The sequence below is a fragment of a genome (genome assembly GCF_019968955.1).
Source record: "MAG: Porospora cf. gigantea A chromosome Unknown PgA_NODE_115_length_37386_cov_351.244, whole genome shotgun sequence".
Lineage (NCBI taxonomy): Eukaryota > Apicomplexa > Conoidasida > Eugregarinorida > Porosporidae > Porospora > Porospora cf. gigantea A.
In genome coordinates, this window is record NW_027151311.1 from 144 (window position 1) to 26,512 (window position 26,369).

Here is a 26,369-nt window from a genome sequence, read left to right on the forward strand (position 1 = left end):
GACCTCGACGGGATCTGTGACTCACACAGATGCATCGGATTCCACAGACGTCGATGGCGGAAGCGGCTTTGTGACTCCCATTGCGTCGGCTGGCGCTGCTGCTGCTGCGCTCGCAGCTGGTATCGGAGGAGTCGCCTACTTGAAGAAGCCTTCTGTGAACGTCGACGATGACTTGATTGAAGATGTGGACGTACCGGAAAGCATGCTGGACAGAGAAGTCATGCAGGAAGTTGATATGGATATGTTCCTTTGATGTGAAACGCGTAAGTTATCTTGACACCTAATCCCCTAGAATTCTAGGAAGTTGATATGGATATGTTCCTTTGATGTGAAACGCGATGTTCCTTTGATGTGAAACGCGTAAGCTATCTTGACACCTAATCCCCTAGAATTCCATATTGGTGCTTTCGCTCTGTGCACACATGCGGATACATTCGTTCTTGCTGTTGTCTCGTGCTCTTAGCGTTCTGGAGGCTCGAATCCAGACCTCTGGCGCCCTGTTCGAGTTGATCCAGTGGTCTAAAATCAACGCCGACTCCAAGCGGATTGTGGACTCTGTTGCCAACCGAGATCCAGAGCAGATTCAGCAGGCGTTTCTACAGAGATTTGCCCCTGTAGACCACGGTGTGTTAGCCAAACTCATCGCACAGGAAACGTCAGCTTCGGACGTGACGGATCTTATCGAGCGGCTGCGAGCCTTCCAGACGGAGTTTTTTGACGCGCCTGGGTCTGAACACGAAACAAAGCCATTGGACCTTTCTCACCCGTGGCCTGTCTTTCTACATGACCTACAGCCTGAGTTCCAGAGCATTTCACAGGAGGTACACAAGCTATGGAGCCTTCTCAGCCGCAAGATGAAACCCAACTTCGTGCCTTCGAGGTCGTCCTTCCTGCCAGTACCGAACGCCTTCCAGATTCCAGGTGACAGATTCGTAGAGTTTTACTATTGGGACACATACTGGGTCATTCGAGGCCTTCTGAGATCAGGCCTCCACAAGGTCGTAAAAGACCAACTCGACAACTTCGTAAGCCTGGTTTCCGAATATGGCAAAGTTCCCAACGGAACCAGGACTTATTACTTGAATCGATCGCAACCACCATTGCTCATTCAGATGGCGGAATCGTACCTCGACGCCACTGGCGACAAGGCGTACATAGAGTCGATTTTGCCCCTTCTTCTTCAAGAATACGATTGGTGGATGGGAAACCGCGCTGTCGTAGTAAAAGGCCACGTCGTCAATGTGTACGGTTCCGACACCATGCAACCTCGGCCAGAAAGCCATGTCGAAGACGTCACCGCCTGGGCTAACTACGCGTGTTCGGGGCAACAGGTCGAGGACGTAGGTGCTTGTGTCAATGCCACCATCACAGAGAAGGTGTGGTGTGTGCTGCGTGGAGGTAGGAGCTGCTACAACGAGATGTTCTTCAATAACATCGGTTCCATATGTGAGTCTGGCTGGGATCACAGCTCCCGATGGTACGACCTGAGCACTTTCCCGCAGCTGATGGTCCCAGAGATCGAAGACATGGTACCCGTGGACCTAAACACCATCCTAGCGGCGAACGAGCGCGCACTTGCCCGATTCCTTCGCGACGTCGACCCACAGCAGGCCGTCTTCTTTGAGCAGGCGTTCGCAGAGCGTGTCCTGGCCCTAGAGACTCTGTTCTGGGACGATAACGCCCATCACTACTGGGACATCTACTCCAGTGGACGGCCCAAACGGGGAGTGCAGTCCATCGCAAACTACTACCCCCTGTACTTCAAAACTTACAGCGCAACGACTGATGCCCAAACCCGAGACGAGATGCTTGCGCAGAGCTTGGCACAGACTGGATTCCTCAACCAGCCCATAGCCGCGCCGGCCACGATGACTGACACGAGTCGTGAGCAGTGGGATTGGCCCAACGACTGGCCACCGCTCAACCACATGCTGATTTTTGGCTTGACCTCCTCAAGCAGCGACCGCTGTCGCGCTCTTGGCAACAAGCTGGCGTTGCGATGGGTCCGCAACGTGAAGAGTACGTTCGAGGAGACGGGTTTCATGTTCGAGAAGTACGACGTTATGAAGCCACGCACCTTAGGATCGGGCGGGGAATACTCCACCCAACGGGGGTTTGGGTGGACTAACGGCGCCCTACAAGATATGTTGGGGGGCCTTGACATTTTCCGCGTCAAAAGGCAGATACGCCGCGTGAAAGCGTAGAATGCCTGACGAAACTTTTCATGATCACAAGAACAGAATGGAGCAGAGAGTTTCATTATCACAAGAATAGAACGCAGCTCACAGAGAGTTTCATTATCACAAGAATAGAACGCAGCTCACACAGTGCGAAAGAGGCGAAAGTAATCCTCGTATTTAGTTATGACTCGTGTACTCTTTCAGCCGTCATCGCATTCATCACCACTACTACTCTCCTTCATGGTGACATCAAGCACGTCGTCTTTCGATTCCAAGTCAGAAACCAAGTGGAGCTCCAGTTCCCGAGGAGATCGAGGTAAATCTGACGCTAGCGGGGGATCGCGCATGAAGGACCCCTCAGATGTTACTCGACAGAGCGCGAGCCGAAGCAAGAGCAAAGGGTTGCAAAGCAAAATCAAACGCCAGAGGAATGCTAATGCCCTCCTTGTGGCCGATCGAAACCTCGCGATTGCCGTGGACGATCCGAGTAAAAAACCGCTTACGAAAAAAATGCAATCCAGGGCTCTAGAACGAAACCTCGCGATTGCCGTGGACGATCGGAGTAAAAGACCGCTTACGAAAAAAATGCAATCCAAGGCTCTAGAACGGAAACTAAAGCGGTTGAGGAGGCGGCATCCAACGAAGGACCAAGTGGCGCTGCAGCGCCGACGACGAGTTGAACGAGCGATTAGACGCATGCGACTCCGCCGGCAGTACTACACGAGTCCACGAGTACACTCGAATCAGCCAGATCTCATTGGTATGCGGCCCTACGAAATGCAGGGGCTGCGTGCTGCCGACCACCTCGGCGCCGAACGCCGGCGAGATAGTCCTACGGACTGGGGACAGCACGACCTGGACTTCGTGGATGCCTTCCGTCATTCTGACGGATCGCTCACGCCGTTAAGTGTGGGCTCATACAGCCCCGGAGGCAGACACTCTGTAGAATCCATCACTTGGGAGGATTGGCCTAGCGACGACAGCACGACCTCACCGGCTGCATCGCCTGCTGCCGACGTCACGGATACTCTCACCCAGCGGCTGCCCTCAGCTTCACTATGTCCTGATGACGCAGCTTCTGTCTCTCCAGATGGCGGTATTGCTGCTTTCCTCTCTCAAACGACCGCTGACGACAGAATCTCTGCGTCACCTCCTGCGACGCCTTCAGAGGGTGGCGTCCCCGTTATACAAGCGCCGTCCACTGGCCTGCAGCTCCTCAGAACTAAGGCCATATCATTTGGCCTTAGTTCTGAGGAGCTGAAGTCCCCGACGAGAGATTATGTTGAGGAGCTGAAGTCCCCGACGAGAAATTATGTTGAGGAGCTGAAGTCCCCGACGAGAAATTATGTTGGACAAAGCCGCTCCGCTGCGCCCAACTCTACCCTGTTTGGAAGCTCCGAGGTGCTCAAAGCACCGACACCAGCCCCTACCTTAACTCTGGAAGCGATCCCACAGAGACCAATCAAGCGCTGCAGAAACCTGCCGCTATCTCTTCGAAACGTCTGCCGGCCGAGCGACTCTTTGTCCGAGACGTGGTGTCCTCCTTGTGTAGTGTCCTCCTTGTGTAGTGTCCTCTGATCGTACATCTGTCAGATACAGATCGCAAGATGGCGACTGGCATAGTCCCCTAATCCACCAGAAATGAAGGAGTCCAGAAATGAAGGAGTCCAGAAATGAAGGAGTCCAGACAGAAATGAAGGCGTCCAGAAATGAAACAGAAATGAATGAGTCATTGGAATGTAAATTACGGAGCTCTACAGGATCAACAACAGACAGACTCCATAAGACTGATTGATATGTCAGGCACGGAACTCTAAAGGATCAGCAGGCGGACTCTTGTCACGACCTCCTCGATGTCATGGGCATGGTCTTTTGGCAGGCGACGACGAGTCGTCCTCTCTGTTTCTCTTCATGTGGTACGTTGAGGGGCTTTGATAGGAGGCCTCAGAAGCGGGACCGGAGCCCGAGCTCTGTGATCGCATGTCCAATCGACCTGGCGATACGCACACTGGATGACAAGAGCACTCCACCCTCACGATCCAGAACGAACGCGACTTCTGTGACGTGTTCGTCAGCTGTCCAAGCTGCCGGAATTGCACCGCCCGGTGCTACGTACTTCTCCAGCTCCAGCGCGAAAGTCTGGGCTGTTGCCATAGCGTCGAATCCAGCCTCATGGGCCTTGGTGTGCTCGAGCTGTCCGGGCCCAAGAGGCAGGAGGCTGTAGTCCTTCATCACAGCTTGCCGGGCTGCGCTCAGCTTGAATGTCTGCGCCGTGTCCATCCGTAGCAGGTGGGACCGGACGTGCTCTAGATTGGTGCTGTGTCGGTGCCTCCCTGTCCTCACTGTTGTTGCGTACTCAAACGGAATTTCAGCGTACGGCCGTGGTTGGCTATGTACTTAGTGTCGTAGAGCCCGCCTGAAAACAGCTTCAACACCTCTTTTCGGAACGAGCTCACCGTCTGGATGGTCCGCACGTCCGCTACGAACTTGTCGTAGATATGCATCATGTCCAGTAATCCATTGTGTGTCACAAGCGGTTTTTCCTTCTCGATTATCAACTCGAACAGCCGCTGGAGGCCTAGTGACCTAATGTTAACAGGCAGAGACTTTTTGCGCGCCTTGGGGCTGACAGGGGCGATTTTCTGCGCTGCCGAGGTTTCCTTCTCGAATCGTTCGATTGCAGCCAAACGGTAACAATCGAATCCGTTTCGTATCCAGTCATTGAAGTCCAGTCCCGCCTGAACAAGGTAAGACAGGCTTGAGGAGTCTGACAAGAACACCCGCCGCCGCGAAGGCCATATGTGGAAGTTATACGGACATAAGATCCACTCGGATGGACGAGCAGGGTCTCGGTACGCAGCACACACTCCAAGCTGCACTGCTGCGAATTTCCAAACATTGTCAGCGCAGTACTCGTAGTACTGCTCCACGGTGGCGTGCTTTTGGAATTCCATGAACAGCCCAGTGAACTCCAAATCTACAGCTACGAACTCCGCTTTCAGAATGTCCGAGCAGGCCTCGTCGAGCTCGCGCTCTCGCCAACATCGCGGGTCCTCTTCTTCATCACCCATATGCAAAATCGCGATTAATGGTCGGAGTGAAAGCAAGTCGTTGTGCTCTTTCGCCAGCTACACCCACCCTTGGGGAAAATCAACGCCAAAACAGGGTATATTTGTGAAAATATCGCATCAGAAAAGAATAATTGGCATAAATTTACTAATGTCAGCTTTGATTTCTCGTGGTCGCCGCAACACTATTGTGAGCGTGAGGCCGGAGGAAACCCCCAAGGTGCTGTTAATCAGCGTCCTAGAGGCCCGCGGCCTCAACTGCGGCGCTTGTTTTGTGTTTTTTACCCCTCCTGCTGGAGACGCCCAACACGAAATTTGGGGCTCTCCCGTACAATTCTCTACGTCTACGCTCGATCCTCGAAATGGAATGGCAGTCTGGAACGAGGTCTTCGACATGCCCTGGATAGACGAATGGCAGTGTCGATCGCTGGAGTTCAAGATTTTAAGAAAGCATCTATTCCGTAAGGCGGATGTGGTGTGCGTAGGGTCTCTGCAGCTGGGGGACTTGGAGTCGACCGCAGAGTCGTGGATTGAAATGAGAGACCAGAGTAACCAGCAAAATGTCAGCGTGCTGGTAAGGACCAAGATGCTAAATGTCGATAACCAGCACTTTGAAGTACTACAACGACGTCTACACCTTGTAGGGTCCCCAAAGCCAAGAAAGGACAGCGCGGAACCCGCGGACCCCCTGGGTCTCCGAGCAGGAAACGTCGTGATCGAGCAGGCAGAGCTGGGTGCTGGGGATGTATCCAACCTCAGTAAGCCGGAGGATATTGGTCGGCTGAACGTCGAAATCACCTGCGGGCATCACCTCATACCTCGAGCGGCCTCAAGTGCCACCGAAATCAGCACCGATACGCGTTTCGTTTGCAAATTCTTCTGGAGAGATAGGAAGTTCCTCACCAGCGTCTCCGAACCCACGAACTCACCGGAGTGGCTGGAGTTCTTTTCGTTTCCGCTGAACGAGGCCGAAGCGAAAGACGAGTGGCTAGTGGTGTCGGTGTTTACGGACGCCGGCGCTCTCGTTGGTTCCGCGTGTCTAGCTATCGAAAGCGTTGGCATTTCCACCAAGACAGGCGACTGGTACATGTTCAGGCATGGACAGTGCGGACAGGTATTCATCCAGTGCGTGGTGCAGGTGGATGACCTGGTTCTGCGTAAGAAACTCTTGGAACGCCAGCAGAAGCGTCAAAAATTGACACTGATGGAGAAGTACGGTGGTTTCGACGCTGCTATCACTCCTATACCAACGAGCAAGCTGGCTGCATTTGAGAAACAACAAGCCGCCGAACGAGAGAAGATGGAAGCTGTTTACGTCCAGTTCAGCAACACACGGTCGTTGGCGGAGCGACTCGATATGCTGGGGGGGAAGCGGGTCACGATCACAGTTTGCCGAGGACGAGATTTGCCGACTAGAGACATTTCTACTGGGGGCGTCTTTCCCATGTGCAGGGTACAGTACATGTGGTGTGGTCGTCAGTACAAGACTAGTGCTGTGAAGGGTGTGAACCCAGAGTGGATGCATTCCGAGCAGCTCACGACCTCTGGCGACATTCAGGTGTCTACAGTCCTGGACCTACACGTTGTCGATGAGCAAAGTAACGGCGAGGTTCATATTGGCGTTGCCCGTCTCGACCTCCTTAACCTCGACAGCAAAGGCAAGTGCATGGACATCTGGATGCACCTCGACACCCGCGGAGCAGTGCGAGTGCGCGTTCAAGTCGAATCGATGCCAGCGGAACCAAAGTCGGCGATACCGGCCGCCTCACCTGTGCGGCGTCCAGCAAAGAAGGTAGCTACGCTGTATGCTATTCCGGAACCGAACGCCGTACCAGTTGGGAGAACATGCATGTCCTTGCAGCTTATTTCCGCCCTGAACGTGGAGAATAAGTTCTCTTTGCTGTCTAGGTCGCCATTCGTGCGTATGACGTGGAACGGACAGACGTTCAGCAGTCAGTACGCCAAAAATCACAAGCACCCCATTTGGCAAGAGACGTTCGACCTCCGCTGGGATATGCGCGCTGCAGTGGAGGAGCAGGAGCGACGGAAGAGTGTCCACGCAAAGACCGCTCACCAGTCACTCGAGTCCAAGAGCAGAGTCGGTAGGGGTTCCGTGTTCGACGATCCACCCAAGCGCAGCGGCAAGATGATATCTCTGCACCTGTATTGTCACTCGATGTTGAGAGACACGTACGTGTGCTCCGCGCATATCGACGAGACCCATCTCGACCTGGTCAAGGACTGCAGCACTACGTTTTTCCTGCCGCTGACCCCGTTCAAGAACCCAAAGATGGTAGTAGACCTGGAGCCCGTGACGGACTATATGGAAGTCGGAGAAAAGCCGGTGCTATGTCTCCGCGTCACTAAGTTCACCACGATCGATGGAACGTACGTCGCACAAGCAGCATCGCGGAGAAAGAGGCGTTCCTCACGAATCACGTCAGTTGTCACTCTATAGCCCATATTACCAGGGCGCGTGTTCAAGTGTACTGTTTATCTATAAATCTTCGTTTTTTCCTGATGGCCCAAGGACAACCAAAGAAAAAGAAAAAGACTATCAGTAACGCATGCGCTCAGCGCAAGCGGGCCCCTCAGAAGGGAGATGGCAACAAAAAGCATTACGCAAGTCGTTTGCGTAAGGGCGTCAAACTAATAACGGAACGCGAGGTCGAGAAGCGAATGGTCGAAGTCAGTCTCTCAATGCGCGAGCGACTGCAAGTGGTGCATAAAACACAGCCGAAGGCACCAGTGGTGACGAAACAGGATGGAATCGTAAAATCCATTGTAAAGGACATCGCCGATAATTAATTGCCGGGAGAATGTCCGAAGCAGTTCTACTCACCAAATTGACAGAGGCGCTCGAGAAGTGCATGAGTGACTTTTTATCTGAAACGGACTCCATTCATCAGGATGCTACAGACTTGCAGGCGTTAGTCCAAGTAGAGATCCGTAGCAGTTATCACGCAGCACTCTATCGCGAAGTTTGAGACTGCGAGTGCCGAAATAGAAGAACATAGTCTGAAGTTAAAAGAAAAACTGAAGCGAGTTTTATCCGTTTTAGACAATTAATGGTGAATCCGCATCACTTGTCGTTCTACTATGATAGGCTGTTTCCATTCGAAGTTATGGCTAATTGGCTGTCCTACGGGAAGGAGAGTCGTTTACCGAGGAGAGAGTTTTCGTTGTCATTGGACGGCGACATCTACGTCAGATGGCAATGTTTCAAAGATAGCGATGCGTGGCGGCAGAAACTAGTCCGGTGTTCGCCAGTGGCCGAGAAGATGGACATCGGGGCGTCGTACGCCATCTCCGTGGCGCATAAGAATGACTCTCCACAGCTCTTCATCCCTCTGGAGAGGGAACTTGTCTTCGACATTGACATGGACGATTACAACGACGTCCGTACTTGCTGCCAAGAAAAAACAGTGTGTGCGAAGTGCTGGGTTTTTTTGAAGGTGGCCATGGACATCCTGGATACGTCTCTGAGGGGTGGGTGGTCATCGGGCCTCTCATCCAGAGGATTTCGGTTTCAAGCACATCTTGTGGGTGTATTCTGGCCGTCGAGGCATTCATGCCTGGGTCTGTGATCAGGCTGCACGCGTGCTCAAAAAGGATCAGCGGACGGCAATCGTGGAGTACATGTCACTATTTGGCCGTAAGACTCGTCTTCGGTTGCCACAGAGGAAATGGCATCCTTTTCTTCGGTAAGACGCGGAGAGGGGTGCAATGCAGTCGAGCAGTTACCATAGCGGAGAAATATTGGGATGAACTGCGAGAATCGCAGCAGTTCTTCGCATTCGAGCACGAGATATACCAGAAGAAGGTGTTGGACGTCTACGGTGGACGTATTGGTGAGCGACTGAAATCCCTGGCAGCGGCGTGGGACAGGTCCAGTGAGGGCTTTTGGCGGCAGTTTGAGCAGGCGGCGAGGAGTGCAAACCAGCCTCAAGTCATCAAGGAGGTCATCTTAGCCCTGAGCTACCCTCGACTCGACGCACTCGTCAGCAAGGAGATGAATCATCTATTGAAAGCGCCGTTCTGCGTGCACCCTCGAACGGAAAAGATTTGCGTTCCCATATCTCTAGACTTTGATCCGGATCTGGTGCCGACGCTGCCTCGAATCCGAAATGAGATGACCCATTCCGGGAACGTCGAGCTGACAAGTCTGTGGCCCTACCTGCAAAGGTTCCAAAAGTTCGTTGATGCAGTGCTGGTATCCGAGGAGAAGGAGAACACACGAGAGATCAGTGTAAAGAAGGAATTGATCCAGGTCACGGATGATTGGTGATCGTTTCGTCGCTGGTGACCTTTTCAATGACACGAATAGCAACCGGCAAGCACGAACTCAGCCAGAAATAGGAGCAGCCGTAGCCCAGGTCGTCGACGCACTCGGCACGCACTGGGATCTCTGGTACGCTGCTGGCGACGACGGTGGTCTCACGGATCTCCTCCAGACGTGCCTGGTCCTGCGGGGCTGACTCCAAGGTACCGGGTAGGGGTTTGGAGTAGCCGGTCAGAATGTCCCGAGAGAAGAGGCTAAGGTACTGCACGTTGCTCAGCTCAAATATGCATACGCGGCGGCCACTGAATGAATAAAACTCCGCTGAGGAGCGCGAGGTTCCAGAAGAACGCGTGGGAGATCTGGGGGCTGGGGTGCTGCTGGGAGCCAAGTTCTCCGCGGGATTCGTTTCCGTCTCACTTGTGGCTTCGCTGGGGGCTTGGCTGGTGGTTTGGCTGGGGTCCTGGCTGTTGGGTTGCCTGTTGGGTTGGCTGTTGGGTTGGCTGCTCGGTTGGCTGCTGGGTTGGCTGCTGGGTTGGCTGCTGGGTTGGCTGCTGGGTCGACTTCGAGACCTGTCCACCAATTTAGAACACCGACGTTTCCTACGGCGCTGTCTTAATGGCGTCACAGACCCCGAGAAGGCGGACCTGTCCAGCATCCCCATAGAGGATTCAGACTCGGGTTCTACGCATCGGGGCAGGTTCGGAAGCTCGGCAATCCTTCGTTGGCGCAGAATCCATCCACAGACGCCAATGAATTCGAAGAAGAACTGATTGTCCATTTCATGTTCCATACGGGGAATCGACACGAAACTCGTCGTGAGATCCATCCTTCGGAGGAACCGACTCAACCAGAGTCCGGCCTTGTAGGGCACCACCCAATCGTCCTGGCCGTGGTACTGGAGGATGGGGACTGACTTTACGCGCGTGGCGTCGCGGTATAACATTCGAGCCCGCCAGTCAGCTTGTGCCATTGGTGCTGCGGAGAAGAGACCTACGGCCAGAGGAGGCGGCTCCAGCTGGAAAATCAAATCCGCCGCCAGCATGCCTCCCTGACTAAACCCGGCCACTGCTACTTGACCCATTGGAAGCTGATAGGTGTAACAGGCGTCACGGAGGCACTCCACCACCAGGCGTCGGCAACGCACCAGTCCTGACGGGAAGTCTCGACTCTTCTTTTGGGGTTCCGGACAGTAGCTGTTGTAGCCAAGGCTGAACTCCGGCCGGTCTCTCAGCGTGAAAGTTTTCACCAGATCCGCAGGCTTTGGTCGGTCGAAGGGAGGCGCCTCGCAGACAGGGCGAGTACAGGACCAGCCTGGGTCTAGGACATCCCACCACTTGTAGGAGCCTGGGGGTCCTATGCGGCACTCTGGCAACTCATCCAACTCCACAGCTCCGTACTCCTCGGGGTGCATCTTTGTAGGGGCACAGGGTAGTATCAGCACCATAGGAAAAGCTCGACCCATCACGCGAATCGGATCAAATATGTTCGCGAAGTCACCCGGACTGGCTCCAAATCCGTGGAAAAACGCCACGACGAGTTGGACGTCTTCTGGTGGACTGTTCGTGACGCAAACACAGTACAAGTCGCCGAAATAGCGATCGAAGACATGGGGGCGCACCTGTAAACACCTCCTGTAGACCGCCATGACACGTTTGTCATCCGCTTTATCCACGTCGGTCAGCAACCAGCGGCCATGTGAGGTTCGAGACACGAAACTCAGAACTTGGTCTCGGGACGCCATCTAGCATTAATGCCGAAAAATGACTACCGGAGATCCACCCCTCGCATCGAATGTCGTCTGTCTCCTCGCGAAGTAGCCCCTCGCAAAGCATAACACACCCCTTGACATCATGTACTGAAAATCGACAAAAACCATGGTGGTGAGAGCTTCCTTTAGTCATCACAGACTTATACAGGTTGGGGCCAGCTGATTTCCTCAGTCAACCCGCATCTCTGGGCTTCCCTTGGCACAGCGACTGCTCTGGGTTTCTCAGTGTTGGGTGCTGCTTGGTAGGCTACGATCAAGATCTTCATTTAGGGGTATATTTGTGGCAGGATCGTCTATCGTCGGCGCCGCGATAAAGGCTCCTAGAATCCGCTCCAAGAACCTCGTCAGCGTCATTTTCTGCGAGGCAGTAGCCATCTATGGCGTAATTATCGGCATCCTGCTTTCGCAGGCGAATCCCGGCCTACCAGACTGGGTTCCCAATGACAGCCCTAGCACGGTGCAGTGCGCCGAAGCCATCCACGCCGGGTGGTGCTTCTTCTGCGTGGGCCTTACCGTTGGTCTGTCCAACCTTTTCTGCGGCCTTTGCACAGGCATCGCAGGGAGCGGCTGTGCCTTGGGAGACGCTCAACGCCCTGACCTCTTCGTCAAAATGCTGATCGTGGAGATTTTCGCCTCCGCTCTCGGTCTTTATGGCGTCATCGTCGGAATTGTCATGCAGACCAGCGCCAAGATGCCCAATGTCACTGGAGATGTACTGTCGTGCCCTGCTCTTGCATGATAACTGTATTTATTTACTGACCTTCGTGACCGGATTTACATTATGTGGATAGCTCTCACGTTGCTGGCTTTGACAGCGATCAGCTCAAATGGAGTGTCCACAGAACTTGATCTCCCAGCCGGCGTGGCGGCGTCAGAATCCAGAGAGGTCGACGTTGACGATGAACTGCTCCGTGAAGACTACTTCGATGAACACGTAGGTCCCCAAATCAAAAGTCCGCTGCTGGATCGAATCCACCAGCTTGACGACCAACCCCTTCTCTCAGAACTGCGGTGGGTGCCTGAGCTCCTCTCACTGGTACACGCCTTTATGAGCTGCTGCTTTTACGGATTGCTGATGGCGAAGGTGCGGTTAGACGGCACGGTATTCGGCATCAGCATCCAGACAATTTTGGCTATGACTGTCACAGAAGCCATGATGGCGAGTGCGGACGCCTGCGGCTTCTTATTCAGCGCTGAACGCGTACTTTCTCATTCGGTACCGACGGCACTCTCAGTCCTTTCTCTTGATCGACCTGCCCAGCCTAGCCCTGGCGGTTTGGGCGCTCTGGAGCGTGCTGGCCCACCGTCGGTCATATGAGGAGCAGTACGATACATGGGGTTTGAACGTTCTCAACTACGTCCTCTACTTCCTTGGAGACCCCGCGGTAGACATGGATGAGTGTCGCAAGGCGGCCCACATGGGACACGTCAGACCCCGCGGCCCTCTGGGTCGGTTCCTGCTCCAGTGTTACTGGCTGGTCCTGTACGTCGCTGTTCTTCCCTTGGCAGCGGCGTTCTTCCTCGTGCGCACGTACCTGCGGTCCGCCTCTTTCGATGAGGCTGTGGTTTCCTACACGGACGCGCTTCGTGCTGTCGCCCTGATGCCGCAAGTCTACATGTTTTTCGCAAAAAAGGGGCGTCGACTATCAGAGCAGCTGGGTCTAATGGTGTTCTTCGAGTTCCTCAACAGGTGGGTGGCTCTCGTCTACTGGATGTGCCTCCCACTTTTCTACGATCGGAAGACGATGAAGATGAGAGGCTACAATCTCGTAGTGCAGCTAATCAATATTGCCCTCTTGAGTCAGTTCGGTTACTGGTACATCAAAGAGAAACTGGCAACCAACAAAGGACTGGAACGCGTGAAGCTGCTGTGGCTGCCAGTTAGCAATCCACAATGATGTCTCAATCCCTGAGTTTTGTGTGGACAGCACAGATGACCAGCAAAAACCAGAGGTATCGAAAGTACCAAAGGAAGCAGAGGGCCGCGTACGCCAGCATGCCTGAGAAGATGGCCAGTATTATGGGCACTGGTGCAGTTGACTGGCCCATCATGACGCATGCCATGGCCGGCCAGTCCACATCAGCGAGGTAGTCACGCAAATCCCGTGGTCCCTCCGCGACTTTCGGGGCCAGGAGTGCTTTCTCGTGTTCTCGCTCATCCTGACACCTCTCAAGCTGACACCGCGGAGTGGAGACTGCCACTGGCGGTCTCGCACTGGACTTTGACTCGCTGTGTTCGAAGCACCCTGTGACTTCGGTGTCAGGTGTGCTTGCGGACACCTTTCCACCCATCATCTGTTCCAGGATTTCATCGGTGTCAGGTGTGCTTCCGGACACCTTTCCATCCGTCATCTGTTCCAGGATTTCTATCTGCTTGTCGATGGAATCCCTCGTTGAGTCTAAGTCCACATCCCTCTGACTCAACGGCGATGCATGTGGACTGGGAACTGTCTCAAACCGAAGATTTGGGTGCTGCAGCTCCATCGGCAACCAGAAGGGCCGATTCGCTGTCTGCCGCCCAGAAACACGGCGTGCGAGGGCCCGCGTTCCAGTTTTAACTCGACGCCCGAATCTCATGTCACGGAGAAATTGAATCGTCAGGTGCATGCAAATAGCGTTAGGTCTTTTAGTCAACAGGTCACGAACTTCTGGTGTTTCGCGAAATGATCAGCAACAGCAAGGGAGTCGCTTAATCCTCATGGATGTCCGAACCCACAAGATAGTAAATCGTCAAAAACTAATATCAAATGGGAAACCAGCAGACCAGTCTTGTTGCTCATCACGACCTGAAGTTCGATACGTCAGAGTACAGCTACGTCCCTCCCACGGAGGCCGATCTTGGCGAACTTCTCACTCATCGCGCAATTGTCGAAAGGAAGGTGGAGTCGCGCGAGGACCGCTTAGAAAGGTACGTCCGTGCGTTAAGTCCCTCTATCGACGAGCTCCGGCTAATGAAGTTGTCCTTCGTCGATGAGCTGGTGCGCGGTATAGAGCAGTACCCTCGCCACTGGGACCCTGCAGAAATGTCATTCAAAATGCTCGACTCCTGTCTGAAAGGGTACCCCTTAGGCAGCGAGGCCGGTGTCCGCTACGCAGTGGACTTCGGCGGTACGAATTTCCGCGCTGTTCGGTGCTCCTTCAAGGACGGCAAGGTAGATGTGAGATCCAGCTGCGTGTCCCTATTGGATGCTCCGGGCGCCGAAGCGCTCGAAAAGGGTTTGCTCGACCGCAAGGCAACGGCTCTTCTGATGTTCGACTACTTCGCAAGGCACGTCAAGGACTTCATGTCACGAGAGGGAGACCTTCAGGAGCGACTAGACGCTGATGGGGAGGTATTGGACTCTAAACGAGTCGACGTGGGTTTCACGTTCAGCTTCCCTTGTCAGCAAGCTTATATTGACCGTGCGTCACTGATTGTGTGGACTAAGGGATTTGAGACCGGCAGAGGAACGATAGACCCTGTGGAGGGTGCGGATGTGGCGGAACTGTTGAACATTGCTTTCATCCGAAATCAGGTCCCTGCGGTGGTTAACGCAGTCGTCAACGACACCGTCGGAACCCAAGTGTCCTGCGACTTCGATCAGCGGGCGAGATCTCCTTGTTTGGTCGGCATGATCCTTGGAACAGGTTTCAACACCTCATACTCGGACATCGACGCTCAGGAGCATGGCTATCAAGGTCACATCATAAACATTGAGAGCGGCAATTTCAACCGTGACCTCCCGCGATGTAACATCGACTACGAGGTAGACTTCGCAGATAGTGCTGGCCGGGGCCAGCAGCACCTTGAGAAGATGGTGGCAGGCAAGTACCTAGGCGAAGTCGTTCGCCGTGCATTCATAAAGGTTCTCCAGAGTACCTGCCCTGCTTCGTCGTGGACGAGAGACTCTCTCAGCAGCTTCCACGTTGCGGCCATCTGCGGCGACAAGTCCAGCAACTTGATCGTGGCTCAGAAGGTCGTCAAGGAAATCTGGGATGTGGAGCTTGACGCGTTCCACCTGCAAGTGCTTCGTAGACTTTGCCACTGCGTGTTTGAACGGTCCGCCGCTATGGCCGCAGTGGTCGTCTGTGCTACATCGGAGCGCACAGGCTATTTGCAGCCCGCAATGGGAGGGCTTACCATCGGCATCGATGGAAGTCTGTACAAAGAGAATCAATTCTACCGAGACGCGATGCGGAGGTACGTTCGTGAGCTCATCGGACCGGAATCTGCGGATCTTATTAGGATTTGTATGGCAGAAGACGGTTCAGGACGCGGAGCTGGAATTGTAAGCATGATCACCGAGTCCAAGGCCTAGTTTTAATGTTTATAAATTCAAGCCTTGCACTAACTTTTCACTTGCGATGGCCGATACTGTATATTTTGTGGACGTGACAGCTATTTTCGCTTTGCAACAACGACTAGGCGAATACCGTTCTTCATTGACGACTGCAATCCCGTCTCATTCTCCAACACCACCGGCACTGAGTACGTCTCCACGCTGGCAACTTCCAGCTCCGCCGGGAGACCGCACACGAGGTCTTGCACCACAAAGATGGCCGCTGTCTTCACTTCCCCAACCTCTCACTGTTGACGCAGGCCCCTGCGCCGTGCACTGCTACCTCGCCGAGACCGTCTCCGAGCAGCTTCTTCACGCGGTTGAAGTACACGATGGGCGGTTTGCGTCTGGTTACAAAGACGTCGTTGGGTCTGGACTGCACGCGCAGCATGCAAAGGCCGATTTATTAAACCCTACACGAAAGGGTCCGACGGAAGGAAGGTCAGCATGCAAAGGGCGCAGCATGCCAGCAGCGAAGCAAGGTCACAATAAACTGTGCACGTTGATGATGCCTCTAACTGTTGTGAACCGAGATCGGCGCTGCGTAGATTAGATTGTTAGAGGCCAGAGCGTGGACGACGGCACCGGTCTCCCGCATATCACTGATCTCAGATTACAGTGCGCCTCCAGCATGCAGCTCCACTTGATCCATCAATCTTGAAAATAATACTGATCCATCAATCTTGAAAATAATACTGGTCCATCCGTAGAAGGCATACTCCATCCAAATATGACGCACGTGTGCTTTTGACCGTTGTACCATTCCAGCCTTGTCAGCTCGGGCAGCTCCGCAGTAGGAAACAGGCACCAAGGATTGAAGGCAACGAGCATTTCGGTTATCTTGTTTAAAGAGGAATGGTGTGAGTTCCTTTGACGGTCAAAAAATAATATCGGGTTGGCCCTGGCTTCAAGGCCAACGAGAGTAGCGGCGTCGGAGGAGTGTCCGGACTGGGAACCGTTCACCAACAACTGAATTCGTGGTCAGATGCTTCGCCGGCAGCGCCGTATGTTGCCACAGATTACAGGTCCGAACTGACGTGACGTGCTTGAGGATGCGGTCTTTTTGGAGACGCAGCGCCTAGATTGGCCGGCCTCGTGCTTCAGAATTATGTTAGCCACCATCCACGCGTCGAGAGATCGGGTTTGCTCAAGAACCCCCAGAATCTGGTTCTGGTATCCTGTCGTGTCCCAGCAATGGGACACTTGCATTGCCACAGCGACTCGGACCGTTGTGCGGTGAGGAAGGAAGGAGTGGAGCCAGCAGGTAATTGCCGGGGCGTAGGTCGTTCTGTGATCCAGAGTTTCCAGACGTGTGTGGAGCCGGGTAATCAGAAACTGCACTCGTTCCGGCAGTCCTACATTTGCTTCTGGACTCGCCTTCAGATACTCTACGAAGTCCTGGAAAATCTTCAGCGCGTGATAGACGTCTAGCAAACGTTCGCTCTTGCTTCGACACGACTGATTCAGCAGATCTCGCAGGCGTTTGAGAGTGTAGAAGTCGTCGGCGTGGTGCGTCCATACCGAGACGCTCTTGAGTGCAGTGGCCCATACCCTGACGCGTATCTGGGTCGGCCTCAAGTCAGACTTGAACTCCTGGTCACAGAACTGCACCACATCCTCGCAAAGCGCAGGCCACATACTGTCGTCGTCAACAATTCCTTTCTGAGCTGTTCTGAAGACCGTACAAGCAGCTGCGAGGCGAGCTGCCTCCATGATGATGTAGACGCATTGTGAATGCGTTCCACAACTCTCTAAGCAAAGAAGGTATTCCTCCGCCAAAAATTGAGTGGCGGAGTGTGAGCGGAAGACCGTCAGTGCCTTCTCCAGCTTGGCGCCGACACGGCTGTCATGGCTCACATGACCCCAGGAAGGACCCTCAGACTGGTTCATGTCAATATTCCGGCTCATCTGACGTGTAATAAACGGACTTTTATCATTTCCAATGCAGTTGCAGGCTCCCGTGTGCAACCGGTACGTTCTCCTCGGAGTGTACTACGTGGTGCTCTCGACGGGGTTTGCCTGCGTCATGTCCCCTGACCCCATCATACAAATTGTCTACAACTCGCGAGCCCTCCCCAGTTTCATTGGCGAGGAACGCGCTTTTAAATGTCGTTCCCTAGTCAGCTACGCGCTATCTTCGGCAGTCATTTCTGGCGCCTTTTCAGGGTACGTTATGGAGTACTGTATTGGAGCCAAGATGGCTTCGTTGGCGGGTTACGCCCTATCCCTTTTTGGGTGGATGATGCTCACCAACGGTCAGACCACTTCCGCCGTCGCAGTCGGCGCCATTAGTATGGGGATTGCTTACCAGCTTCTGTACTGTGCCCATTTGAAGATTGGTCAGCTCTTTCCCAACTCTCCAGGTAAAGTTGTCACGATTCTCTGCTCGGCCGGTGACGTTAGCACCGGCGTTCCGGTGCTCATGCAGTCGATCATACGCCGTTTTGTGCTCACAGGATCGGATTCCCAAGCAGTGACTAGCGTTGTGGTGGGCGGATATATGGTGGTGCTGACGCTTGCTGCTGTGGTTGACATGTTCTGCGTCCCGTGGCAAGCTTTCCATACCTCCATCAATTCGCGGAGCCCCATTGTCAAACCTCTGCTATCCGAGGAAAAGGAGGAGCCTTCATCATTTGTCACACAAGCGACCTCATCCGAGTTCATTCTCTTCACTGGTATCTTCACCTTCCTATTCTGGAGGGCGAAAAAGTATCTGGCTGTCAACATCAGACCCATATTCGCATCTTTAGTCCCGGCTCAGGACGTTAACTTCGCCGCCACACTGTTCAACACCGCGTCTGTTGCCGCCTCAGCCGGCACCCTGCTCATGGGCTGGCTGATCGACAGGTACTCTCTGGAGGTCGGATTGAACGTTTCGGTGGCGCAGGGAACGCTTCTATTCGCGTTCGCCCTGCTGCCTTCAGCGATATCAGTGTACTGCATCTGCCTGCTCTACATTCCGGTTTCTGGGTTCCTGTTTGGGCTCGGGTCCGCATTCGTTGGCTGTCGCTACGGGTTCGCGAACATTGGAGTGCTACAGGGCATCCTGTCATCGGTGGCGGGACTGGTTGCTATGGCGTCAGATATCGTGCTGCCCCATGTCGAGGCCTTCTTCGACTTTGACTACCGCCCTTTGACTCTTGGAACCTTCATTTTGTCCGTGGCTTTGCTGGGTGTGACCCTCTCTATTTGGCGTGTGCCTCTGGGCTCGCCTTCTCCAGTCAAGAGCGAAGTCTGATGACACGTATGCCAATTTGGCCCTGTGTGGGAAACCCAATGCACTAATTTAAATTGGTAATGCCTACAATTCAGATTTCTGCCATACTAGGCGTCGATTCGGACACCGAAGTACGTTTGGTAGGCGAACTAGAGGTACTGGGTGCCTGGCGTGCAGAGAAGGGCCTGCCCCTCACCAGACAGAGCCAGTACAAAAGCAGTATGGTTCCTTCCTATTTCTCGGCTACCGTGCACGTCCCAGATGTCGAGTTTTTTCTATGCAAGCTCGTCAAAGTGGACAACGGAAAGGTGGAATGGGAGGGGAATTTGTCCAAGGACAACCGTAGGGTATACCTCAGACAGGCTGACGTGCCAGCCTCGGCTCTCACGCTCCCCTACGACGCCGGCGCTGTGGTGAAGGGCGTGTACTCACCGCCACCACTACGATTCCACGTGAATGAGCTGGAGACCGAGCACGCGATAACCAGTAGGTACTACAGTTGGGTTCGCGGTACGTTCGGGATGGACTTCGACAAAGTACTCCCCCGCGTGCTTGTAGGGACCTGCCCCCTCTCGGAGGAACATATAACGATGCTGCGGTCGGAGCAAGGAGTGACTACAGTGCTAAATTTCCAGACGCACGAGGACTTGATGAAGAACTGGATCCGCGTCCAAACGGACTCGCTTGACGTCCGCAGCGAGGCTGCCTACTACGAGACCTATGATCGGCATGGGATAAAAGTGGTGTGGTACCCCACCACAGACATATCTACCGTGGCACGAGGGAGGACCATGGCACAGGCTGCGCTTATTTTGCACGCGCTGCTGAGTCGGTCGGAATCCGAAGTTGTTTACGTGCATTGTAATGCCGGGGTGGGTCGATCAGCTGGTTGCGTTCTCTCTTACCTTCGCATCTATCACAAGCTTGGTAGCACAGAGTGCCATCACTGGATGAGCTCCCGACGACCCGTAGCGTATGTTGATGTGGAAGCCATGGAGTTCGCAGCCAACGATTACGTGCGGAAGTTCGTGTAATGAAACTATTATCGAATTCGATGGCAGGTGAGTGCTGTGGTAGACACCAACAGACCTGTTGCGCGCCACGAATCATCATGCAAACCCTACGCTGACAGACAGACTGAGGGATTGGCATTTTTCAGGTAATTTGCTTGGACTTTGAATGACGGCAGTCACCAAGATTTTTAGCAGCGCCGCCTACAGTGCTACGGTTTGCTGCAAAAACACCAGCAAACTCAGCAAGCTCGTTATTCTACTTGCTGCGGGTGGAACTGCGTGGACTATCTTCTCGCTGCAAGGTCATGGTCAGCAGCTTCGAGGGAATGGGGTCCTTCGGGATCTAGTCGTGATGCCTTCCAAGCAAAGCGATATCTTCGACGAGGCATCGCTTTGGCGCAACACCTCTTACCGTTACTCGAAACGCACCCGACCATGCACTACGGCTGATAAATGCTTCTTCCAGGTTATTGCTGACCTGGACCACAAGTCTCGCACTGAGAGTGCAAAGCCCTCCTTCAAGAGCCACCTTCTTTCAGGAGAGATTTGGCAAGCCGACGACGCCTACCACGTGCAATGGCGGAATGATGGGAAGCCGGAAATACTGTACTCGGCCATGAATGAAGCGGGCCGGGGGTTGGAGCTTTCCGATCTCACACTGTTCGGCGAGCGGCTGTACACGTTCGACGACCGTACCGGCATGGTGTTCGCGCTTTTACACTCTCGGTCTCCTGTGGAGCCCTATGTGCTGCCGGTGCAAGTGCTGGTGGAGGGCGATGGAATCACGAGCACGAAGGGGCAGAAAATCGAGTGGGCAACAGAGAAGGACGGACTTCTCTGGATCGGGTCCTTCGGCAAAGAATACGTCGACAACGGAGAGGTTACGAACCACAACAATATGTGGGTGGCCATAATGGACCGCAAAGGCAACATCCGGCGACGTGACTGGTCCCCTGTCTACACTCGCTTAAGAGAGGTTGCCGGAGCAGCCTATCCGGGTTATCTTGTACACGAATCCGCCCGGTGGTCTTCAACGTTGAAACGCTGGGTGTTTCTGCCGCGACGAGTGAGCTCTGAGCCCTACGACGAGCAGTTGGATAATGTAAGACGCTGCCGGCCTTGTTATGCAGCGGCGAGGGAGCAACATTATGCTGGTGGCGACGGAGGACTTCGACCACATCGACGTCGTGCGGATTGAAACGCCAACCATACCGGAGAGAGGGTTCTCTGCGTTTGCATTCCTCCCAGGGTCTGACGATCAGCTGATTTTGGCGGTGAAGACTGAGGAGGACCTGACGTCGTTGGTCCAGCGTACCTTCATGACAATCTTCGATATGCAGGGCAAGGTGTTTATGCCAGACACACTACTGCCAGACAACGCGAAGTACGAGGGGCTTGAGATATTTACGAGGAAGGAAGTTGCGGTGGCGCCCCACTGAGTGTTTCTATGACTCGTCGCTTTTAAGAAGTTTCCAGTGATCATCGCACTCTCTTTCTTACAATTAGTTCACTGGACATATCTCGAGATTCCTATTTCGAAAGTGTTTGTATAAATCGTTGCGGCTTTCTAGTGCTCGCAGAACTCTGACAACCATTTCACAGTACTCATCCATCTTGAGATTCTAAAATTGTCATCAGATCATAGATCAAACAACAGTCGAGACCCCTTGCCTATCACAGCTCATCAGACCCCACCACAGCTTCAACCATGTTCATCGCTATGGTTGTGGTGGAGGTGCCCTGCATGCTGTTAAGCTGTCGCCTGCTGGTCACGTTGCGGTAGAACATGAATAGCATCATCACGATCATAGGGAGCCGTTGGATGATGACAGGGAGCATCCTCTGAAAGAGGCTCTTCTTCAGTCCAGGCCAAGGGAACCTTTCTCCAGACCTGTCTTTGTTGTAGCCCATGACTCCCTCTTCAGTGAGCACCTCTCCTGTCTTCGGGTCCAGCAAAATCAAAGAAGGTAGTCCCGCGATACTAAAGCTCTCTAGCGCCTTCTGTCTCGCGTCGCCGTCCTCTAGGGGAATCGTGAGCCAAGGGCAGCTCGCCATTGCGTCGGTGAACTCTTCACTGGTCTTGTCACAGGAGACATAGACGATCTCGTACTTCTTAGGGTGGCTGGTAATACCCTCGTTGTACTTCGCATAGTGCTCTGCTGCGGGAGGCACGAAATCCTTGCAGGCAGAGCAGGAAAGCGACCCAAAGTAGATGCCAACCACATCGCACTTAGCTTCGAGGTCGGCCCTGCTGAATGACTCCTGCTTGTTGTTTATCAGACGAGCAGGTAGGCCATAGCGCTCCAAAACGGTGGGCTCATGCTCCTCAGAGACAGGCTCAGGCTCGTCCTCCTTAGCTTCATTCGCCTCGGTCTCCGTTGCGTCAGCAGCGATCACCTCAACTTCGGTCTCCTTGACTTCGGTCTCCTTGACTTCGGTCTCCTTGACCTCGGTCTCCTTGACTTCGGTCTCCTTAACTTCGGTCTCCTTGACTTCGGTCTCCTTGACTTCGGTCTCCTCTACTACTGGGACAGCCGGCATGTCCTTCTGGATTGGTTCAGGGGTCTCGTTCTCCTGAGGCTCACTGGATTTCCTCTCTGCAGGAGGCTGCGCACTCGAACTCGAACTTGAACTAGGCATCTTTGGAAATTACCATTTGGCAGTTGCTACCTGCATGAATGATTATGAAAGTACCGGCATGAGAGCGACCACTGGAAGGGTGTTCGTCCCAAAGGTCCACACAGAAACCCATAATTCATGCACCACGAGTCCGAGCTGGTCGGCATCATATTCGACTGCTCCGCTGTTGACTGGTACTCTTTGGAGAAGAGGGACGTCCTTCCAGTGTCGCCGGTCGCCGCAATGGAGGGGGTTGTGATCTTCCTGCGGACGATCATCGCTGGGTGGACGGACAAGGAGTTTGTACTGATGGCAGTCAGTGGAAAGGATAGCGTCGTAGTCTTCGACGGTAGACCGGCGGCGTTCGACGCCTTGGACGCCACAGTGAAGGTACTGAACACTGTGGCAGCCAGCAAAGAGGATTCCCAGATGGCCACCGCTGTATCCCAGTTTTTGCTTCGTAAGCGTAGAAGGCGAGGAATGACGCAGGCTTCAACTCTAGGAAGGACGCACTTACGTCGGCGCGGCTTCTTATCGTTGATGTATCGCCTGACTCGGCGTACTCACAGCAAACGGCAATGTTCAACTGCGCCCTCACCGCGCAGAAATCAGGCACCATTGTCGACGTGTGCAGCCTCCAAGTGCGGCCTAACTCGGTGATGCAGCAACTGGCTCATCTCACTGGAGGGTCGCATCTCTGCTGGACCGAGATCATCGGGCCGTACCGCAATACTAAGGCGTTGCAGAGTGCACGCCCGCATGAGGCTTTCGGCGAGTTCCTAATCTTCCACTACTCCCCTAGCTGGACCCTTCGTAAACAGACTGGCGACCCACGATGGGTTAGCGCCAGCAGCGTGACTATGTCAAACACGGCACGGTGCTGGTGTCATAACGACCCCCAAGAGATGGCGTTCGTGTGCAGCTCCTGTTTTTCAGTCTATTGTGACGGTTCTCGGCCCTCGTGTGATGTCTGCGGCGCGACTTTCACCCCTCCGGACATGAATACGGTCGCGTCTAAACTTCTCTAGGATCACAACCCCCAGACGTTAGGACATCATCTCTACAAGGCTAAGACAACTGGACGTTTCGGCTCCAGGCGTCCATGGCACGCTTTTGAGCTTGTTGGGTCGGGCGACATTCTCGCTCTCCTTCAACACCTGAGAGATACGCGCGAAGACTGGAGTGACTAGATTAGGGGCTGCTTTTGTGAATTGTTCTGGTCTTGTCATCTTCAGTCTAGCTTGAGACAGTGACCGCAGTACAATGTTCAACCGGGTGAGGTTCGACATCTTAGTTTCAACAGCCTCCCGGAGAGGCTGTCCATCTGTAATGAAAAGACTGACCAGCTGGAGGGTCGACAGTAGCTGCAAGTCGTCAGGATTGGCTCGACTGGTCTGTTCCAGCAGCAGCCGCATGCAATCTTCACGGCTGTACTGAATCATGCCTGAAGTGATGGAATCGCAGCGAGCGTCGTGGAAAACGGCAGCTGCGTCGGATGGCCGGTCGGAGCTCACTGTTAATCATGACGGCCTTCGTTAGCAACATGTCCGAAATACCCTCTGGAGGCGTGATCCGATGATCCATCAGACTCATGGCGAGCACTCCTAGCCGCTCCAGAGACGTGTTCATGTCGACAGTGTCCAGCAAGTCGCATAGACGCACTGAAATCTCGGCAGAGAACATGCGGGAATGTCTGCATAGGTCACCAGTGACTGGAAGCAGTTCCGCTGGGCGCCAAGGAAGGTTGGCACCTAAGCAGTCGCAGAGCTCGAGCGCTAACGCCTCCGACTTCTCCTTGATTGCCAGGGCGGCAAGGCTCTGACAGAAGGTCGTGGCCCTGTCAAGGGTGCAAAGCTGGCGCAGAAGAGCGACGGATTGCAGTCTCAACGTGGAGTCCGTGGACGCCAGCAGCGTCGTAAGCCGCGACTCCACGTCGGGAAAGAGCGAGAAGATGAACGCCTCAGTATGATTGTAGTGCTCGCATACTAGTTGCAGAAGGTTCAGCCCGTCTGAAATCAAGTTCGCGTCAGCCGAGGTCAGGTGCTCCCAAATCACACGGGTTACGAGCTCTCCAGCTTCAGGCCGGTCAAGGGAGAGCAGCCTCACCAGGGCAGCGACGACTTCAGAGAGCACACTCTTCGCGGGGTCCTCCTCAGCGATCTTGATTAGGACCTCTAGTAGCTTTGCGCCCACGCGGCTATCGACTTGGTTCATAACAGATAGAACCCGCACTGCCTTCATCCTAACCCAGTTGGACTTCGTGTAGGTCAGCAGGTGGAACATCTTTGGTAGCAACGGCATCAGCAGCCTTTTCTCCACAGAGTCGAGGATGTGGAGTACTACGTGAATGGCCGCTGTGTATACCCCTTCATCAGGATCCAGAAACAGCTCCTCCATTAGAGCTGGAAGCGATTGGTAGAGGTCTGGATTATTGTCTGCCAGGACCAGCAAGGCAAGAGCAGCTTTCTTCCGAATCAGCGGTCGATGACTCTTCAACAGTGAACCAGCCAGCGGCGCGAGCTCAGTCGCCATCAACGGCGACCGAACACCAACCATGCATGCCAGGCCTACAGAGATGTTGAAAACCTTCACACTGACTAAATCCTTCCGTAGGATGTTGGTTGCGAGAACGGCGATCTCTGAATCGCCAGCGAAGCAATCCGCTAGCGCGCTGTAAGCAGGCCGGCGGCTCCAGAGGTCAGGAGCGCTCATCTGCTGCAGAAGTAGACTTGAGAAGATAGAAATGTCCTCGCCCAGCATGGCAAGGTACCAAAGCTTGACGATCGACTCGCGCATATCGCTCAGAGTATTTCCGTGCCAGGCCTTGGAAATCGCCTGCTTCTCAGCGACATACAGCTCATGCTCCTTCCCGGGTAACTGCCGTAAAGTTTTGATGAACTCTTTCAATGTGCTCATCCAGATTTGTGTGACATAATTCTTCGATTCGACACGCTACACAAACACGCACGTTCTCGGCCGACTCCCACTAATACCACCTGCAATTGAGGGTGATCTGGTCAGATTCGATTTCGAAACTCGTAAAATCATAAAAATCAGGGGCCTCAACAAATTTTTTGGCCGACAAGGCTGGTTATCGTTCCACACCTGGGCGACGCCATCCCGGGCAAGTCTTGTTGAGAACGCTCAAGTCTGTGGCTTCGCGAAGTACGCGATCATCCAGAGCGTCAACGATCACCGTTTTTGCTCTCTGTTTCCTTTGGAGGTGGCATGGCCAACCCAGAAGCGAGTGCATTTTGCTCGAGACGTGGACAAGATAGAGTTTTCCAGGCTCGAGGCGCCAAGTGCACTGCGAAGGCCGACCCAGCCGCCAAGTGCACTGCGAACGCCGACCCAGCCGCCAACCGCAGGAACCTCCCCCCTTAAACCGAAGACTGCGACCTTGGCTCCTCAGCCACTACCCTGCGAGATCGACCGAGCCCTCAAGCGGTTAAACCACTTTCCATCCCGCGGCCCAGAAGGTATGTTCCCCTTCCCAGACAACGACTGCGAGAGCATTCGGTATCGAGTAAGGCGTCGGTCCCCAGAAGAGGTGTTGGCGCGCGAGGAAGGCGACATGTCAATTCGCCGGCAATTCGTCAACATGCGGTACAACGCCATCCAGCACTTATTTCCTCCAGAGACTCTTCGTGCCTTGGCACACCGACCGAAACAGGAGTCGTGGAGCAGCAGTGACCTCGACCAAGATATCCTCGAGGAGGCTCCAAAGGCACCAGTTGCGCCCGAATCTCCACTCAAATCTCGGTCAACCCCCTACCCTTTGTATGGCGGCTTGTTACCCAAGTTGATTCTGTTTCCCTGAGCCTCAGTTGCTCCTCCAAGACTGTTGTTACTTACCAGTCGATACTGTTACATATTGTTTATACAACTAACCCCAACGAAAGT

At 54.0% G+C, this 26,369-nt stretch overlaps 20 protein-coding genes across 29 annotated transcripts; 13 read left to right on the top strand and 7 right to left on the bottom strand.

Annotated features, from left to right (window-relative positions):
* Window positions 1-422: 422 nt before the first annotated feature.
* KVP18_001000 (uncharacterized protein) lies at window positions 423-2,204 on the top strand (the record flags this gene model as incomplete). Its single annotated transcript, XM_067950566.1, has 1 exon — window positions 423-2,204. The coding sequence occupies one exon, from the start codon at window positions 423-425 to the stop codon at window positions 2,202-2,204; it is 1,782 nt and encodes a 593-aa protein (XP_067813569.1).
* A 216-nt stretch (window positions 2,205-2,420) lies between these two features.
* KVP18_000993 (uncharacterized protein) lies at window positions 2,421-3,758 on the top strand (the record flags this gene model as incomplete). The annotated part of the gene is made up of 1 exon (XM_067950558.1): window positions 2,421-3,758. The coding sequence occupies one exon, from the start codon at window positions 2,421-2,423 to the stop codon at window positions 3,756-3,758; it is 1,338 nt and encodes a 445-aa protein (XP_067813561.1).
* Window positions 3,759-4,036: 278 nt separating this feature from the next.
* Window positions 4,037-5,251, bottom strand: KVP18_001004 (uncharacterized protein; the record flags this gene model as incomplete). 3 transcript variants are annotated; one of them, XM_067950575.1, is made up of 3 exons in its annotated part: window positions 4,037-4,188; window positions 4,217-4,497; window positions 4,524-5,251. In XM_067950575.1, the coding sequence occupies 3 exons, from the start codon at window positions 5,249-5,251 to the stop codon at window positions 4,037-4,039; spliced, it is 1,161 nt and encodes a 386-aa protein (XP_067813578.1). The 3 variants fall into 3 exon arrangements, with proteins under 3 accessions (XP_067813578.1, XP_067813576.1, XP_067813577.1); XM_067950573.1 differs by lacking the exon at window positions 4,524-5,251 and having other exon boundaries at window positions 4,125-4,460; XM_067950574.1 differs by lacking the exons at window positions 4,037-4,188; window positions 4,217-4,497 and having other exon boundaries at window positions 4,520-5,251.
* Window positions 5,252-5,399: 148 nt separating this feature from the next.
* Window positions 5,400-7,706, top strand: KVP18_000986 (uncharacterized protein; the record flags this gene model as incomplete). The annotated part of the gene is made up of 1 exon (XM_067950550.1): window positions 5,400-7,706. The coding sequence occupies one exon, from the start codon at window positions 5,400-5,402 to the stop codon at window positions 7,704-7,706; it is 2,307 nt and encodes a 768-aa protein (XP_067813553.1).
* Window positions 7,707-7,768: 62 nt separating this feature from the next.
* KVP18_000998 (uncharacterized protein) lies at window positions 7,769-8,056 on the top strand (the record flags this gene model as incomplete). Its single annotated transcript, XM_067950564.1, has 1 exon — window positions 7,769-8,056. The coding sequence occupies one exon, from the start codon at window positions 7,769-7,771 to the stop codon at window positions 8,054-8,056; it is 288 nt and encodes a 95-aa protein (XP_067813567.1).
* Window positions 8,057-8,316: 260 nt separating this feature from the next.
* On the top strand, window positions 8,317-9,536 carry KVP18_005075 (uncharacterized protein; the record flags this gene model as incomplete). Its single annotated transcript, XM_067949420.1, has 3 exons — window positions 8,317-8,737; window positions 8,766-8,952; window positions 8,981-9,536. The coding sequence occupies 3 exons, from the start codon at window positions 8,317-8,319 to the stop codon at window positions 9,534-9,536; spliced, it is 1,164 nt and encodes a 387-aa protein (XP_067813585.1).
* On the bottom strand, window positions 9,520-11,271 carry KVP18_000985 (uncharacterized protein; the record flags this gene model as incomplete). Of its 2 annotated transcripts, XM_067950549.1 has the most annotated exons (2): window positions 10,199-10,296; window positions 10,323-11,271. In XM_067950549.1, the coding sequence occupies 2 exons, from the start codon at window positions 11,269-11,271 to the stop codon at window positions 10,199-10,201; spliced, it is 1,047 nt and encodes a 348-aa protein (XP_067813552.1). The 2 variants fall into 2 exon arrangements, with proteins under 2 accessions (XP_067813551.1, XP_067813552.1); XM_067950548.1 differs by having other exon boundaries at window positions 9,520-11,271.
* Window positions 11,272-11,404: 133 nt separating this feature from the next.
* On the top strand, window positions 11,405-12,037 carry KVP18_005074 (uncharacterized protein; the record flags this gene model as incomplete). Its single annotated transcript, XM_067949419.1, has 3 exons — window positions 11,405-11,410; window positions 11,437-11,540; window positions 11,569-12,037. The coding sequence occupies 3 exons, from the start codon at window positions 11,405-11,407 to the stop codon at window positions 12,035-12,037; spliced, it is 579 nt and encodes a 192-aa protein (XP_067813584.1).
* A 42-nt stretch (window positions 12,038-12,079) lies between these two features.
* On the top strand, window positions 12,080-13,196 carry KVP18_001001 (uncharacterized protein; the record flags this gene model as incomplete). 3 transcript variants are annotated; one of them, XM_067950567.1, is made up of 2 exons in its annotated part: window positions 12,080-12,461; window positions 12,490-13,196. In XM_067950567.1, the coding sequence occupies 2 exons, from the start codon at window positions 12,080-12,082 to the stop codon at window positions 13,194-13,196; spliced, it is 1,089 nt and encodes a 362-aa protein (XP_067813570.1). The 3 variants fall into 3 exon arrangements, with proteins under 3 accessions (XP_067813570.1, XP_067813572.1, XP_067813571.1); XM_067950569.1 differs by having other exon boundaries at window positions 12,080-12,616; XM_067950568.1 differs by lacking the exon at window positions 12,080-12,461 and having other exon boundaries at window positions 12,690-13,196.
* Window positions 13,197-13,200: 4 nt separating this feature from the next.
* Window positions 13,201-13,905, bottom strand: KVP18_000995 (uncharacterized protein; the record flags this gene model as incomplete). 2 transcript variants are annotated; one of them, XM_067950560.1, is made up of 1 exon in its annotated part: window positions 13,201-13,905. In XM_067950560.1, the coding sequence occupies one exon, from the start codon at window positions 13,903-13,905 to the stop codon at window positions 13,201-13,203; it is 705 nt and encodes a 234-aa protein (XP_067813563.1). The 2 variants fall into 2 exon arrangements, with proteins under 2 accessions (XP_067813563.1, XP_067813564.1); XM_067950561.1 differs by having other exon boundaries at window positions 13,201-13,782.
* A 140-nt stretch (window positions 13,906-14,045) lies between these two features.
* KVP18_000991 (uncharacterized protein) lies at window positions 14,046-15,596 on the top strand (the record flags this gene model as incomplete). Its single annotated transcript, XM_067950556.1, has 1 exon — window positions 14,046-15,596. The coding sequence occupies one exon, from the start codon at window positions 14,046-14,048 to the stop codon at window positions 15,594-15,596; it is 1,551 nt and encodes a 516-aa protein (XP_067813559.1).
* An 80-nt stretch (window positions 15,597-15,676) lies between these two features.
* Window positions 15,677-16,008, bottom strand: KVP18_005073 (uncharacterized protein; the record flags this gene model as incomplete). Its single annotated transcript, XM_067949418.1, has 2 exons — window positions 15,677-15,840; window positions 15,867-16,008. 2 exons carry the CDS (start codon window positions 16,006-16,008, stop codon window positions 15,677-15,679), a joined length of 306 nt encoding a protein of 101 aa, XP_067813583.1.
* A 590-nt stretch (window positions 16,009-16,598) lies between these two features.
* On the bottom strand, window positions 16,599-17,507 carry KVP18_000988 (uncharacterized protein; the record flags this gene model as incomplete). The annotated part of the gene is made up of 1 exon (XM_067950553.1): window positions 16,599-17,507. One exon carries the CDS (start codon window positions 17,505-17,507, stop codon window positions 16,599-16,601), a length of 909 nt encoding a protein of 302 aa, XP_067813556.1.
* Window positions 17,508-17,559: 52 nt separating this feature from the next.
* On the top strand, window positions 17,560-18,855 carry KVP18_000989 (uncharacterized protein; the record flags this gene model as incomplete). The annotated part of the gene is made up of 1 exon (XM_067950554.1): window positions 17,560-18,855. The coding sequence occupies one exon, from the start codon at window positions 17,560-17,562 to the stop codon at window positions 18,853-18,855; it is 1,296 nt and encodes a 431-aa protein (XP_067813557.1).
* Window positions 18,856-18,914: 59 nt separating this feature from the next.
* On the top strand, window positions 18,915-19,868 carry KVP18_000997 (uncharacterized protein; the record flags this gene model as incomplete). The annotated part of the gene is made up of 1 exon (XM_067950563.1): window positions 18,915-19,868. The coding sequence occupies one exon, from the start codon at window positions 18,915-18,917 to the stop codon at window positions 19,866-19,868; it is 954 nt and encodes a 317-aa protein (XP_067813566.1).
* A 20-nt stretch (window positions 19,869-19,888) lies between these two features.
* On the top strand, window positions 19,889-21,286 carry KVP18_001003 (uncharacterized protein; the record flags this gene model as incomplete). 2 transcript variants are annotated; one of them, XM_067950571.1, is made up of 4 exons in its annotated part: window positions 19,889-19,895; window positions 19,922-19,993; window positions 20,024-20,949; window positions 20,978-21,286. In XM_067950571.1, 4 exons carry the CDS (start codon window positions 19,889-19,891, stop codon window positions 21,284-21,286), a joined length of 1,314 nt encoding a protein of 437 aa, XP_067813574.1. The 2 variants fall into 2 exon arrangements, with proteins under 2 accessions (XP_067813574.1, XP_067813575.1); XM_067950572.1 differs by lacking the exons at window positions 19,889-19,895; window positions 19,922-19,993 and having other exon boundaries at window positions 20,014-20,949.
* A 235-nt stretch (window positions 21,287-21,521) lies between these two features.
* KVP18_000994 (uncharacterized protein) lies at window positions 21,522-22,487 on the bottom strand (the record flags this gene model as incomplete). Its single annotated transcript, XM_067950559.1, has 1 exon — window positions 21,522-22,487. The coding sequence occupies one exon, from the start codon at window positions 22,485-22,487 to the stop codon at window positions 21,522-21,524; it is 966 nt and encodes a 321-aa protein (XP_067813562.1).
* A 117-nt stretch (window positions 22,488-22,604) lies between these two features.
* On the top strand, window positions 22,605-23,494 carry KVP18_000992 (uncharacterized protein; the record flags this gene model as incomplete). The annotated part of the gene is made up of 2 exons (XM_067950557.1): window positions 22,605-22,926; window positions 22,956-23,494. The coding sequence occupies 2 exons, from the start codon at window positions 22,605-22,607 to the stop codon at window positions 23,492-23,494; spliced, it is 861 nt and encodes a 286-aa protein (XP_067813560.1).
* An 18-nt stretch (window positions 23,495-23,512) lies between these two features.
* On the bottom strand, window positions 23,513-25,382 carry KVP18_000984 (uncharacterized protein; the record flags this gene model as incomplete). 3 transcript variants are annotated; one of them, XM_067950545.1, is made up of 2 exons in its annotated part: window positions 23,513-23,952; window positions 23,981-25,382. In XM_067950545.1, 2 exons carry the CDS (start codon window positions 25,380-25,382, stop codon window positions 23,513-23,515), a joined length of 1,842 nt encoding a protein of 613 aa, XP_067813548.1. The 3 variants fall into 3 exon arrangements, with proteins under 3 accessions (XP_067813548.1, XP_067813549.1, XP_067813550.1); XM_067950546.1 differs by lacking the exon at window positions 23,981-25,382 and having other exon boundaries at window positions 23,513-23,881; XM_067950547.1 differs by having other exon boundaries at window positions 23,889-25,382.
* A 565-nt stretch (window positions 25,383-25,947) lies between these two features.
* Window positions 25,948-26,286, top strand: KVP18_000996 (uncharacterized protein; the record flags this gene model as incomplete). The annotated part of the gene is made up of 1 exon (XM_067950562.1): window positions 25,948-26,286. One exon carries the CDS (start codon window positions 25,948-25,950, stop codon window positions 26,284-26,286), a length of 339 nt encoding a protein of 112 aa, XP_067813565.1.
* Window positions 26,287-26,369: the final 83 nt, after the last annotated feature.